Here is a 13,514-nt window from a genome sequence, read left to right on the forward strand (position 1 = left end):
CATTTTTTTCCTGCCTCTAATTCCAAATGTTGAAATTGGCTAATCACCATGCTCAGAATATCATTCTGGATCTTTCATGCATACCTAATTGCTTTGATCATAAGGTAGCAAGACTTTGGTTTCACTGAATCTTTCATACAAATTAAAAGCTGGTCTCAGAGAGTACTTAGATAACTAAAAGAATATAATTAATTCTATATGCACATATATAGTACATCCAGAAACTGGGCTTCAGAGTTTTATGCGAGTGAGCCATATTTATTTGCTTGTCTCTACATCAATACTCTTTGTACTTGGTTGGCATTTTTTGCCTAAATGAGACATACATTTATTGTGGGCAATAAATAGGCTTCCAAACTCTTCACAAGCTTTTAAGAAACTCTTATGATGCATATTTCATGAAGTGGTCAGGCCCAGAAAACAGAATTTTGAATAAAAATTATTCAGCTTCTGAAATTTCATGCCCTTAGAAAGAATAGCATATATTCTTTATTTTATTTTAAGTTCTGGAATACATGTACTGAACGTGCAGGTTTATTACATAGGTATACATGTGCCATGGTGGTTTGCTGCACCTATCAACCTGTTATCTAGGTTTTAAGCCCTGCAGGCATTAGGTATTTGTCCTAAATATTCTTTAGGAAAAAGACATTTAGAGGCTAAAAGCTTTCTTGTATTTGTGACACTATGAAGTAGTAAAGTTTTTTGGCAACAAAACATGCAAACCTTTGGATTCGCTACAGAGTAGTTTTTTAAACCACTGACAAAAACATAAGACTTACATCTACTAAACTTTAAAACGAAAAAAGGAAAAAACACTACATACAACTTCTATAATCATTCTTGGTGTTCAGTACCTCCTCTCGTTCTCAGGAACATACCTTTTCCCATTGTGGGTCAGCATTTTCTACAAGCAGAGGAAGTGTATCTTGAAATGCTTTCTGTAGGCAGCCCTTTAGTTTTTCAAAATATTGCACAGACATCCATTTTGAAGAACAAGTCGACATGATTTCCAAAAGCTGCTTGTCCTCAGAATCACTGACGTGCTCCTTTTGGGTATCCCTTAAAAGAACCCCAAGTACAGTCAGGATGTCTTCCTCATACTGATAGATTTCCAGTTGGATCCGCTTGGCTTCCTGCATAGTCCATTCTCTACGACTCTGGTCTAGACATGTTTGTAATTCTGTCTCCTTCTGAAGAAGCAGTTCAGTTTTTTGTTTCATAAAGTCTTCTTTAGCTGCCGCAAGCACCTCATTAATTTTATTTCGGTGATCATCCAAAAATTGCCGGTAATCTTGCTCATTTTGTTCTTGGATTCTGCGGATTTCTTCCTGCTTTTCTTTGTTCCACTCACTCCGAGCCTTCGCTAACTCAGCCCTGATGACCACAGGGACTTCTTCGTTCTTTAGTTCGAGTTCCCTCTGAAGAGAATGAATCTTCTCTTCCAATTCCGTTCCAGGAAGTATATTTTTCTTCATATTTTCAAGCTCACTCTTCCATTTCTCTTTAGCTTCAGAAACAGCAAATGATATCTAAAGAACATAACAACATGCATTTTAAAAGTCTTTATGATTCTCCTCCTTTGCAAAAAAATTAAAGAAACTATTTGGTTTAACCTCTGAAGCTAAAAAATTTAAAATCAAAATTAAAAGGAAATGTGATTTCAGATAAGACATGCTTCTAGAAACAGTAATACTTACACTATACTTAAACTGGTCAAAATATATACATAAATATGTGCTTATGTGTATGTATAGACACATAAACACTCACACATATAATTATATAACTAGCCAAAACTAATGTGAGAAAAAATTTCATGTTCGTTTTTTTAATACAGATACAATCTCAGATTTTATCTATGCCTCCAACAAATTAAGTATCTTTTAACTAAAGCAAAAACGGACTCATAAGGACTTTTTACTATTACTTAGGAATATAGCACACACCTGCATAATTACTTGCTGATAAGTGTAACTATATTTTAATGCACTTTTAGTGGCTAGAAAAGTTCATTAAAGGACAATACCAAACAGAAAAAGTCATTTTTCATTAGTCTAATTTGTTTATATGACAGAATAATAGAACTAGTGGATCACAGAAAACAACAGATAGTACATAACCAAAAAGTAATAGGGAAATCAAAAAACCTAAGCTCCAATCCTGACACCAATTTGCAGAGGAAGCCTAGCACAGGTGCTTAACAGAACAGAATCTGCTGGAATTAACTTACCAGCTGTGGAACTAAAGGCCCATTCCTCAACTTCTTTGAGCCTCAATTTCCTCATCTATAAAATGGGGATAATTACAATGCCAATTTGATAGCATCCTTTAGGATTAAATGACATAAAGACATAATCCATTTAAAGTACTTAGCCCAGAGCCTGGCAGATGATAAGGACTCAATAAATGTTATGTAGTTATTATTTTTGAATGCATGGCCTTGGAAAAGTCATTTAATCTCTTTAGCACTAACATCTCCACCCATATAAAGGAGTAGAGTAGATAATGACCTTGAGTCCCTTTCACTTTTAATATTCCTGACTGAATTTCTAACTGAATTCTAAGAAGGCACAAGGGCACAATAGTGTCAAAAGACAGAATTGGGCATCTCCAAAGGTTTGGCCTAGACAATGGTGGTTACCATTAATCAATACTATATATATATATGGCTGGGATGATGGGATAGAGTATCTACTAAATAAATTTTCTGCTAAAGGAACCCAGTATCTAAGGTGAGCTTTACAAAAGAATTCACTGCAAAATTCCTTTGCTACCAGCAGAATAATTCGGTAGTGATGTGAAACATGTTTAAATAGTGTTTTTAGAGAAAACAGGTCATGTTGCAATGGATGCCTGGAAGTCATTCTCAGGTGACTCAGACAGAGGTGATGGATTCCACGGAATTTGTATGACCTGCCCAACCTTACCAAAATGTGCATTTTCTCATGTGAAGTTCTACAAAGAGAATTTGACAGCATTCATCAACTCAGTGGTTCCCAAACTTTGCTGCACATTAGAATCACCTGAGGAGCTTTTAAAACTTCTGATGCCCAGGCCAGGGCCCATAGAAAACAAAGTTTAAGGGTAGGGGCCAGGCAACAGTATTTTTTAAAGATCCTCAAGTTATTCCAATGTGCAGCAAAGTTCGGGAACCACTGAACCAACTTAACTACTTCTGAATTCTAGAAACTGGCTTCACACTGTCACAGATCTCAACTAATCACTCTAATCTTAAAAAAACTCTATAGCCAATGCTATGGAACTGGCCCTTTCTGGACTTCTTTTGGTTTGGAGGAAGGATGCATAACATGTTGACATTATTTTTTGTGACAGATATAATTATCTGGAATAGTGCTACTTACATCCAAGTGTAGTCCAAAGACCAGCTGGGAGCCTGTCAGAAATGCAAATTCCAGCCAGATGCGTTGACTCCCACCTGTAATCCCAGCACTTTGGGAGGCCGAGGTGGGCAAGATCATCTGAGATCAGGAGTTCAAGAGCAGCCTGGCCAACATGGTGAAACCTCATCTCTACTAAAAATACAAAAATTAGCTGGGAGAGGTAGCAGGCACCTGTAATCCCAGCTACTTGGGAGGCAGAGGCAGGAGAATCGCTTGAACCCAGGAGGTGGAGGTTGCAGTGAGCTGAGATTGCGCCACTGCACTCCAGCCTGGGAAACACAGTGAGACTCGATCTCAAAAAAAAGGGCAAATTCCCAGGACACCCTCCAGACCTACTATATCATTATCTCTAGGAGGAAAGCCCAGGTAGCTATGCTTTAACAAACCCTGCAAGTGATTCTCAGGCCTGCTGAAGTTTGGGAAGCAACAAAAACATTTTCTCTCATTTCTATATGTCTGCATTCACAAACATACAGCCTTCTATGTTCTTATGAAAAGATCTCTTGGCCTGTTTTATTTTCTATATTTACTTAACTTTACTATTCTACTTGACTTCTGAGCTCTGAGACACATATCCTCACAATCATATTGTTTCGTCTCTCTCTCCCTCTTAAATTTCCTTTTAAAATATTTCAGACATACTAAAACGTATAGAGAATAATTTCTCATGTTTGATCCATTTTCTTTATCTTTATTATCCCCTTAACTTTACTTTTTTACTACAAAAGGAAAACATATTTCAACCTATTATTTTATCTTTGCTATTGGATATGTTGCCTAGAAATTGAGTTGTTGTTATGGTACAGATCTGAAATCTTCAATTTTCTTTTAACTTTTCTACACTTTTATTTAAAAATGTTTAACTCCTTCATTAACCTAGAATTTATTGTGATACACATTGGGTAAACTTAATTTTTCCGAAGTGTTACCTGGCTATCATAAGACTCTTATGAAATAATTCCTCATTCCCTTGTTTTAAAACAATTTATTAAGCTTTTATTTATAGTAGGGTCTACCTCTGAAATCTGTATTGCACTGAATTAAAATGAATTCTATTTTTGTGACTCAATACAGTCTGAGTTGTTGCTTTCCAATATATTCCATTACGTGTTAGGGCTTGACTATAATTTTTCCAGAACATTAAAAAAATTTCTAGCCCTTTTGTTTTTCCAAAAACATTTTACAGAATTATTTTGTCAACTTCAAATACATTGAGTTTGTTGGCATTTTGATTAGAATAGGTTTAAACCAGTAATTAAGTTGCAAGAGTACACATAGTTATAATATCTTTATCTGCCGGTCAAGAAACATGACATTTCTGGAAAGGAGAACTGGCTATTTACCAACAAGAATGTTATAAGACTACTGACACAACAGAGAAAACAATCTTTAAGCATGTGAAAGGATATTGTATAGCTAATAATGAACAAATATACACCTGTTCTCAATTTCATCTAAAGATAGGGCAAGATAGAATGGGAGTTATTAAATAGTTTCTAAGTTATCCTCATAGGTAGATACATTCTTTCTCTAAGAACAACTTGATGATGACAAGAACACTTGCTAGGCTTTGAGCTACCACTTAACATGTATCAACATGTTTAACCCTTCAACAATTCTATGAGTAGGTACAAATTCCAAGGACTGAGGTAAGAGAAGGGGTCAGGCAAGATGGCCTCCTGAAGATTCTTTGCAGAAGAGCTCTTACCCTTTTGTTCACAGAGACCTCATGTTGTTCTTCCCACTTTTTCTGTTCTGCCCTCACAAGTGCTTGATACTCTGCAAGCTCAGGTAGTTCTCCCAGCCATCGCTGACGAGCATTTTGCACAGCTATTTCTACCTGTAGGACATTGCAAAAGAAAGAGGTAAAGTGGAGTATAAAATTTCAAAAAGACCCCATTTTCAAACAGCAATTATGATTTCAGTATTTTATACTGTGTATCACTACATAATAAAGTTAAACTGACTTCAAGTACCCTACCCATCCCAAAGAGTGGACTCTAATCCTTTTGTTGTAAACTTCCCATAGCATCCCACACAAATGCCACACAAGAAGTGGGAATCTGTGAATGTTTGATGACCAGTACTACCTTAGAAAGTGTCATATGAAGTACCAATTACCATTTCCAACAACTCCTATTTATCCTGGGAAAAAGGAGAAGGCCTGCTGGGTGCCAACTGCTGTCTAATCACTACACCCACCACCTTCCTCACTCCTCATGTTCTACACATGTGCATGCACATGTACACTGATACGCTTTAGAGCCCTATACCTGCGAACTTTCCTACTGTCGGGAATGAGTTTATACTAAAGAATGAGAGTGATACCTCTGAAGGCAAAAAATTAAGACTTGATTAATTATGAGGGTGATCTGGTTACAAATCTGCCACCAGTTACCAGAAGATTATGTTAAATAATTTTACCTTATTCCTTTATTTTAAAATACACATAGATATGCAGATATAGGTATATATACGTACATACACACAAAAGCAGGGCTGATATAAGAGACTGTATTTATCATTAAAGTGCTAAATATGTCAATGTGTAAACTCTATCTATGTACAAACTCCAAGGAGTTAAGAAATGGGGAAAAGACAAAGCTACTGTAGAAATTTATCTACTTAAAAAGTTATTATGAAACATTTCCTTTCTGCTATATTACGCTATTTGCTTTAAGATTAATGATTTCATAAATACCAAAGCAGCACCTTTAAACTCAACTTTTTGTCTGTGGAACCTTTTCTTAACTCTTTTGAAACCCCCTTCAGTAAACATTTCGGTAAACTAACTGAAGATATCCCTGGTACCATTACATATATTTGCCTGTATTTCCAGACTTTAAGGGTGCCCTGTAAAATCATGTAGAACAATGTAACAAATAAGCAGAATTTCAAGTATTTATCAAAAGCAGAGTGTATTTTCAAAACCTTTACATTGAGCCCTATCTTGTTTAAGAGTTTATAATAAGTAATAAAATTAAAATGATAAATACATAACAGATGTATCAAAGTCCAGGGAACTCTTCAGGCCAGAAACCCAGCCAGGTAGTCTGTGAGGTCAAAACTTTTTCCAAAATAATATTAAGACACTATCTGTTTTATTGCCGTTCTCTCATGCATAAACAGCACAGTTCTCCAAAAGCTGCATGCTGTGATCATGTCATTGTTCTGACAGCCAGTGGAATGTGTGCTTGGGTAGCCTTGTTTTTTAAAAATTTCTCAGGTTTATTTTCCAAAAGTGTAAATATAACCCACATAAACAGAAGCTCTTTAGAGTCCCCAATTTTTTAAATTGTGAAGGAGTCCTGGGACCAAAAATTTTGAGAATCACTGTAATAGGTAAGAGAGATATAACAGATAACTCATCTTTATTCTGTTATAATAGGCTGTACTTTTCTCAGTATGGTATTTCTTTCAAATCAAGTAACTGTGTCAGTTACAAGCTAGTTTTGTGAGTGCTTCAAAGGAAAGGTATTGGCACCACTTTGGGGCGGCTAATGGGAATGATAGACAAAGTTCCATTTAAGGGCAGGCCTGCAGATCCAACTGCATCAAGTCTCAATACAAATGTTGTTAAATACCTTATGTGCTTAGGTTTACTTATCTATAACCACCTTAGTGGAATATTTTCCATAAAATTAGATATGAAAGATACATAATTAAACTGTGATTCATTCAGATGTAAAAGCACCCTCTTTAACCTCAGGCATCTTAATGCTTGGACTAATCTCAAAGGAGCAAATACTTTGTAAACTGAAAGAATATACAGAAAAACCGGGGGTGACGGCTTTATGACAGAAATAGTATGAAGAAAAATTTAGGAACATGACAGGTTTTCTATCCTAGAAATGCACAAAATCTTAAAAGTATAAAGTTATGAACGAGTTCAATGATAGCATTTTATGTGCTTTCATTAAGTGACAGGCAGTTCCAAAAAATTTACTAGAATAAACCTGCCTTTTACCTGTTTGGCGATATTTTCACAATGCTTGAGTTCCAATTCAATTTCCAGTTTCTTCATAGCCCCCTTGATGGCTATGTCCTTCTCTTGTTCTAAGTGTTGCTGGATTATGCACTTCTGCTCTTCTATCATGATTGCCATCTCTTTCTTGGAAATAACATCACTGGTGGTTACTTGGTCAGTTTGGCTGCCACGATCTGAGGTCTTCTTTTTCATTGCCTTTATAGTTTGATCCAGCTTAGACTGCCACTCCTTTTCAAGCTGTTGAATGAGTTTTTCTTTGATCTGTTTTCAGAAGAAAAATCATAGAAGAAAAAAAATTTTCAAATAAGTTAAAAACTAGAATTAAAGGCTAGCCAGAAAAGCAATCACAGCTGTGTTTGAAAACCATCTAGATATTGTTGTAGTAATTATAAAAGGTTTAGAAATTTAGTCAATTAAAATACACTCTCAAGTAAAACTTGAAAGTTACTCTTTGAACTTAACTATATGACAAAAATCACATGAAAGATTTAAGTATGTTGTGTAAAGTCAGGAGATCTTGCTCTCAATATGCAACCTCTGGAATCTTTCATATTGCCACTACAAAGACAGCAGGATTTAAAAAAAAAAAAATTACAGTTAATGTGTTTTGCCATCAACACCATGCTCTCCACAAAGGACTGAGTAAATCTAATTAACGAATCAAAACCTGAACAATCTAAAAAATAGTTTTACTCACTTGAACACGTTAGAATCTTGTTTGTTATAATGTTAAATTTTACTAAATAGACTACATTCAAAAGGGAGGCAGTATTATTGGAAGAACATCTTAATGATTTTTCCACTTTAACAGTACAGCGAGGTGGAGCTAAAAACAGTTTTAAACTATGAAACAGCACAATTTGGTTTTCCCTTTTTCTGTTCACCACCTGGGTATCTCCAACTGTTTCCCTGGCTACCAGCAATTAATAGCCATTTTGTAGACAGAAGAATCTAGTTGAGGCCAGGCGCAGTGGCTCATGCCTGTAATCCCAGCATTTTGGGAGGCCGTGGCGGGTGGATCACCTGAGGTCAGGAGTTCAAGACCAGCCTGGCCAACATGGTGAAACCCCATCTCTACTAAAAATATAAAAATTAGCTGGGCGTGGTGACACTTGCCTGTAATCCCAGCTACTTGGTAGGCCTGTCTCTTATACACATCTAGATGTGTATAAGAGACAGCTTCTAAGACTGCCCATTACTTCTTTGTTTCTAATCCATGATATGGCTTATTTATTTGTTTGTTATAAATATTAGTCTAGAGTTATAATCACTCCACAATATGAAATCAGATCATGGTTTCATTTCGAGGAATCAAAGAAGTGCCCATTAAACTTGTTATATCCTGAGTTGGGTCGAAAAGTCAAAAGGTGGCTAAATTCCTAAAAATAAAACTGGTGTGGTAACTGCTAATAGCTCAATTCCGAAAGGTAAAATGGCTGACTATGTAAGTGCCTGGCAAATAAAGCTTATGTATCTGTTCAGGAAGAACTGTCTTCTGAAGTTAGTACTACATTTTTAAAATGTGGTGACCAGAAAGAAATTTTAATCCACACCTCTTTCTGTTCCTTATCCCAATGTGCTTTGGCTAAGATCACTTCATTTTCAACTTGCTGTTTAATATTAGTTTCTTGATCTTTCAGCCACTTGCTCTTTTCCATCATAAGTGTATCTTGGTACTTTTTTTCAAGTTCCACCTGCAGTTTGCTTACATACTCTTCTCTTTCCTCCAATAGCTGTCTCTTTAAACAAAATTCAAATAAATATCTCTCTACAACACTAACAGTCTCCAAGTTAAAACATATGAACTTATTGTGCATGGCTTGGAGAGCAAAAAAATCCCTCTAACTTCTAAAATGCACCTACCTAACTCATATTACAATTGTATAAATAAGCCTTAATGTGTATAGAAATGGCATCATGAATGGGAAGGTTGACCATCTTTGCCTTGTCTGCAAATTCATAGGCTTCACTGATTACTCCCCAAACTGAAGGATTCTGTGTATATGACTTTTTCTCCCTTTCTCTCAATGAGCCAGGTTAACATGTGAGGAAAGTTCTGTGTGCTAATAAAAGCTTTAAAACTTGGAATTGAGCTCCTATTTAACCTGCAACCTGACTCAGCAAGTGTTTCAGAAAACAGTGCGTGAAACATAAAAAAACACCCTTTAACTCTTATTGTTACCTGACTCATATATTCTGTATCCAGGTTAAGTCCCCTACCTAAAGCTAAGCTGCAGTAAAATGGCTTATGTCCTGCAAAGAACAGCTACCCCAAAAGTGTCCTCACTTGTTCTAGAGTTTAATAAGATTCTCCCATCGTGTATGTGAAACATTTCCTTTAAAAAAAGGAAAAAAAAAAAAAAGGTGTATTTTTGCCTACCTCTGAAGAATGTGAGAAGATTAGATAGTCTCCTAAATACAAAGATATTTAGTTCTGACTGGCTTATACTATTAAGGGCTTATATAATTCTATAGTAAAAAACTAACGAATTCTCAGAGAGGGAAGAAATTAAACTTCTAATGTTTTAAGTATACTGGCCCTTTAAGTGAGGGGTGGGCTTGGGGGAGCAGTGTAACCACAAAAGGACAGGAAAAGGGAGCGTTTTAGAGTGATAAAACTGTTCTGTATCCTGATAAACCTATAAACGTGCTAAAGGTTTATAGAACTATACACCCAGTGGTGGGACGAAGTCAATTTTACTGTATAACAATTTATAGTTTTTTTAAATTATACTTTAAGTTTTGGGATACACATGCAACATTTAACCTCTAAGTTTGGTTTTTTTGAAGGACCGAATAGCAGTTTAACTTTTCTTCTTGGACTTGGGTACAAACACTCATTAGCCAAAATATCAGCCAGTAGCAGATATTAATTGTAACTGACCCATTATATGAGATCAAATGTTATAGTCAAATTGATTCTATTAAAAGTATCAGAAAATATTCCTGAAATGACCTCTTTGAGAAAATTCCTCTTATGTTCTTGCCAATTTTTATACATATAAAAGAATCACACTAGTGATTTCCCTATTTTAATTTTTAAAACATTACTGAAAGCTAAGTCCTCAATTTCAAGGTAATATAAGATCCTGTCTCACTTTTATACTGCCGTCTCTACCTAAAACAGCTCCCTTCAGAAGTTCTTTTTCCACAAGATGATAGTATACGTGGCATGTTTTTCACCACATTAATCTATTCAACAATAATCAAGATAGTGAATGAACTGAATTTCTCACCTACTCTTTACTATTCTTTTTAAGTGTGTGGTAATAATAGCTTGTTTTAACATAACTCATTCAAAAAGCTCTGTATAGAACATTTATTTACGCATTTAAAAATATTTTCTAATCTTGAGGCAGATAGCTTTCAAACTGTGGTTTGTCACTGGTCCAAAGTGTGAAGGACAGTCAGGCCTGTGAAGGCTCTGGGCCAGGACAGGGAAGAAAAGAGGAGGTGTGACTGTTTACATGTGATTTTACTCCTGGACACTCACCAAGGGTGACTCAGAAGAATCAGGCAGAGTTGGAGAATCTACTCTAGCCCCTCCAGCTTCCCTGAAGGAGGTCATACGAAGATGCTGACCTTGCTGTCCATATCCTCCGTATCATCACTCTCCCTATCACAAGACCAACATTCAAATTCCTACTCTTCTCCCCAGAAGAATAAAATGACAATGAGGTAGTGAGAAAGAAATGGATCCGAGAAAAAGGGCTCTGAAGGAATGCTCTGTGCGGCACTCACAGGACTACATAGGGTTTCCGGAGCAGTCAACGCTGAAAACAAGGATCTGTGATTTTCAGATTTAAAGTGACACTGATTTTTTTTTTTTGGCCCTTTAGAATAAATCTGCAAGAAAAAAAATATCACTTTCTCCTATCTATATGCCATTGTACACTAAGGTTTTAATAATCATTTCAGTATTTACTGTACTTTATTTGTGAGCTATATGAGTGTGATACAGCCAAAAGTCAAGAGAACCTATGAATACCTTCGCCATTCACTTCTCTAGAACAAATGCATTCGTTTAAATGATAATACTGAGGCTTGAAAAGTGAAAGGATGTCGGTACAACATAAACTTGTCCTGTACCTTCTCCTGAGCCTGTTGCTCCTTTTCAGTGGTCTTCCTGAGAGTCGATTCTAGATGATCCTTCTCTCTGCACACTTCTAGGTAACATTCCTGCACAGCAGTCATCTCCTTATTCACCTTATCCAACTCAGACCTTGGATACACAAAACCAGCAACTAAATGATTTAACCACAAAAAAATACAGGAGCTGCGTAACAAACGATTTTCCTCTAAATTATGGAATAGGGGAATGTAGTCTCTACAGCTTAAAAGGCAGCTAAACTCTTTATTCTCACCTCAATTGCACATGAGTTCTCTCATAAGCCTCAAAGAGCTGCTGCTTCTCCAAAGCATGCTTTGCTAATAGGCTTTCACGTATTTGAGTTTTCATGGCTTCGTGGTGCTGCTGGTAAGTCCTCTCACACCTGGAAACAGGGCAGAATCAAAGGCAATGCCCAGTCTCACTACAAACACCAAAATGAATTGGCTTCCTTCCTTCCTCCTCACCTCATCCCTCTAATGCAAATTATAATTGAGGTCAGATTACTTTTCCCCAACCGAAAGTGGTAATAATTAATTAACAACCAACAATCTTACGAGAATCTTCAAAATTTTCTTTCTTCAAATGTTTCTAAAGAACAATTAGAAACTTGGATGTGAGAATGCCCCAGTCCTTCAAACAGAGATAGTAATCTACGTTGAGGACTTCTGTTTATAAAAAATTAATGACAGTAATTGAGGATGTGGTTCCAAAATTTATATTAAACATAAATACTAGCAGTCCCCAACTCACACGTAAGTTATGTTCCAGAAGTCTGTTTCCAAGTTTATGATTTGGTATTTGGAAGACATATTCCCTCTCACAGACTTTTTTCTTTATAAAGAATAGTTTCCCAGACGAGTCTTTAAAAAATATATTAAGCTATAATATTTCAGTGAACTACAGTTTCAATGATACTATAGAACCCAACCCACTACATAACACTGTTTCTATGGAAAATGTGTTCCAAATTCTAATTTGAGAAGCCAGGGACTCATCTCTGCCAATCCAAGATCTCAACAGGGTAGAATTCACTCAATCATTTTGAATCTTTTTGTCACAAGGAAGGGCAGGGACTTAGAGGGGAAAGGTACCCAGGAGACAGTCGTCAGGCATCTATATAGACCTTACCTATCCACAGCTTCTCGTTTATCATGGTCAAAATCTTGTACCATTTGTCTCATTTGATTACATAAGTCTTGATTTGTATTTCTCAGTTTTTCTTCAGTTTCTTTAAGTTCCTAGACACAAAAGAATATACTTAGTACTTAGAGAAAATAAACATCATTTTCACTGATTAGTTTTATCTCATTTTTAAATATTTTCTGTGCTTTCTCTCTCCTCTATAACAATATTTGACATTATTTTTACAATTCTGCAAAAGAAAAAGTCTCTTCGCGCTTTGATAAGAACATAGATTCATTTATTAGACAGGTAGCTTTCTGACAGGACTAAATGTTTAACTTTTGTATTGACTTTGAAATACATAAAATGAAAATATTTAACCAGAGAAGTATTGGCTAGCTAATGCCTTAAAATAAGTCTCAGAGCTCAATAATCTTCAGCAACCATCTAAATAAGCAAAGTTTTACTTCTGGGTCAAGAGCTGGCTAAGGAAGAAAGAATACCTCTGTCAGTCATGCTACCAGAGAGGCAGAGAACTGGAACTACACTAACTTACCTTCCCATGAAACTACTAACCAATAGTTCACTAGCAAAGGGAAATCACTGGAACTCAGAATTACCTACTAATATACTTGTCTACTAACTCACATTGCCTCTTTATTTGCAAAAACTCTATTACATCTTCTGTATTTAATGAGGAAATAAAAATTCTTATAAAATATAAAAAATATTCTTAATCACCTGATTTTGTTGTTGTAAAACTTGAATTTCATTTTTAAGCAGCAGAATATCATCTCTGACAATATCAGAAGTAGAAGACTCAAGCCACAATTGATTCTTTGGTTTTTCTGAGGTATCTGTTTTAGTCTGAATGTTAAAAAGTCAAACG

The 13,514-nt window shown here is 35.8% G+C and overlaps 1 protein-coding gene across 1 annotated transcript in view; it reads right to left on the reverse strand.

Annotated features, from left to right (window-relative positions):
- Nucleotides 1–13,514, reverse strand: part of CEP152 (centrosomal protein 152kDa) — a 73,862-nt gene that overhangs the window by 17,863 nt on the left and 42,485 nt on the right. The window contains exons 14-20 of the mRNA XM_011967294.1: nucleotides 13,367–13,492; nucleotides 12,632–12,741; nucleotides 11,757–11,885; nucleotides 11,482–11,614; nucleotides 7,372–7,653; nucleotides 5,113–5,244; nucleotides 882–1,532 (exon numbers count right to left, since the gene is read on the reverse strand). Coding sequence (XP_011822684.1) covers nucleotides 882–1,532; nucleotides 5,113–5,244; nucleotides 7,372–7,653; nucleotides 11,482–11,614; nucleotides 11,757–11,885; nucleotides 12,632–12,741; nucleotides 13,367–13,492 — 1,563 coding nt within the window. The remainder of the gene's footprint in view (nucleotides 1–881; nucleotides 1,533–5,112; nucleotides 5,245–7,371; nucleotides 7,654–11,481; nucleotides 11,615–11,756; nucleotides 11,886–12,631; nucleotides 12,742–13,366; nucleotides 13,493–13,514) is intronic.

The sequence above is a fragment of the Mandrillus leucophaeus genome, unplaced genomic scaffold (genome assembly GCF_000951045.1).
Source record: "Mandrillus leucophaeus isolate KB7577 unplaced genomic scaffold, Mleu.le_1.0 Scaffold798, whole genome shotgun sequence".
Taxonomy (NCBI): domain Eukaryota; kingdom Metazoa; phylum Chordata; class Mammalia; order Primates; family Cercopithecidae; genus Mandrillus; species Mandrillus leucophaeus.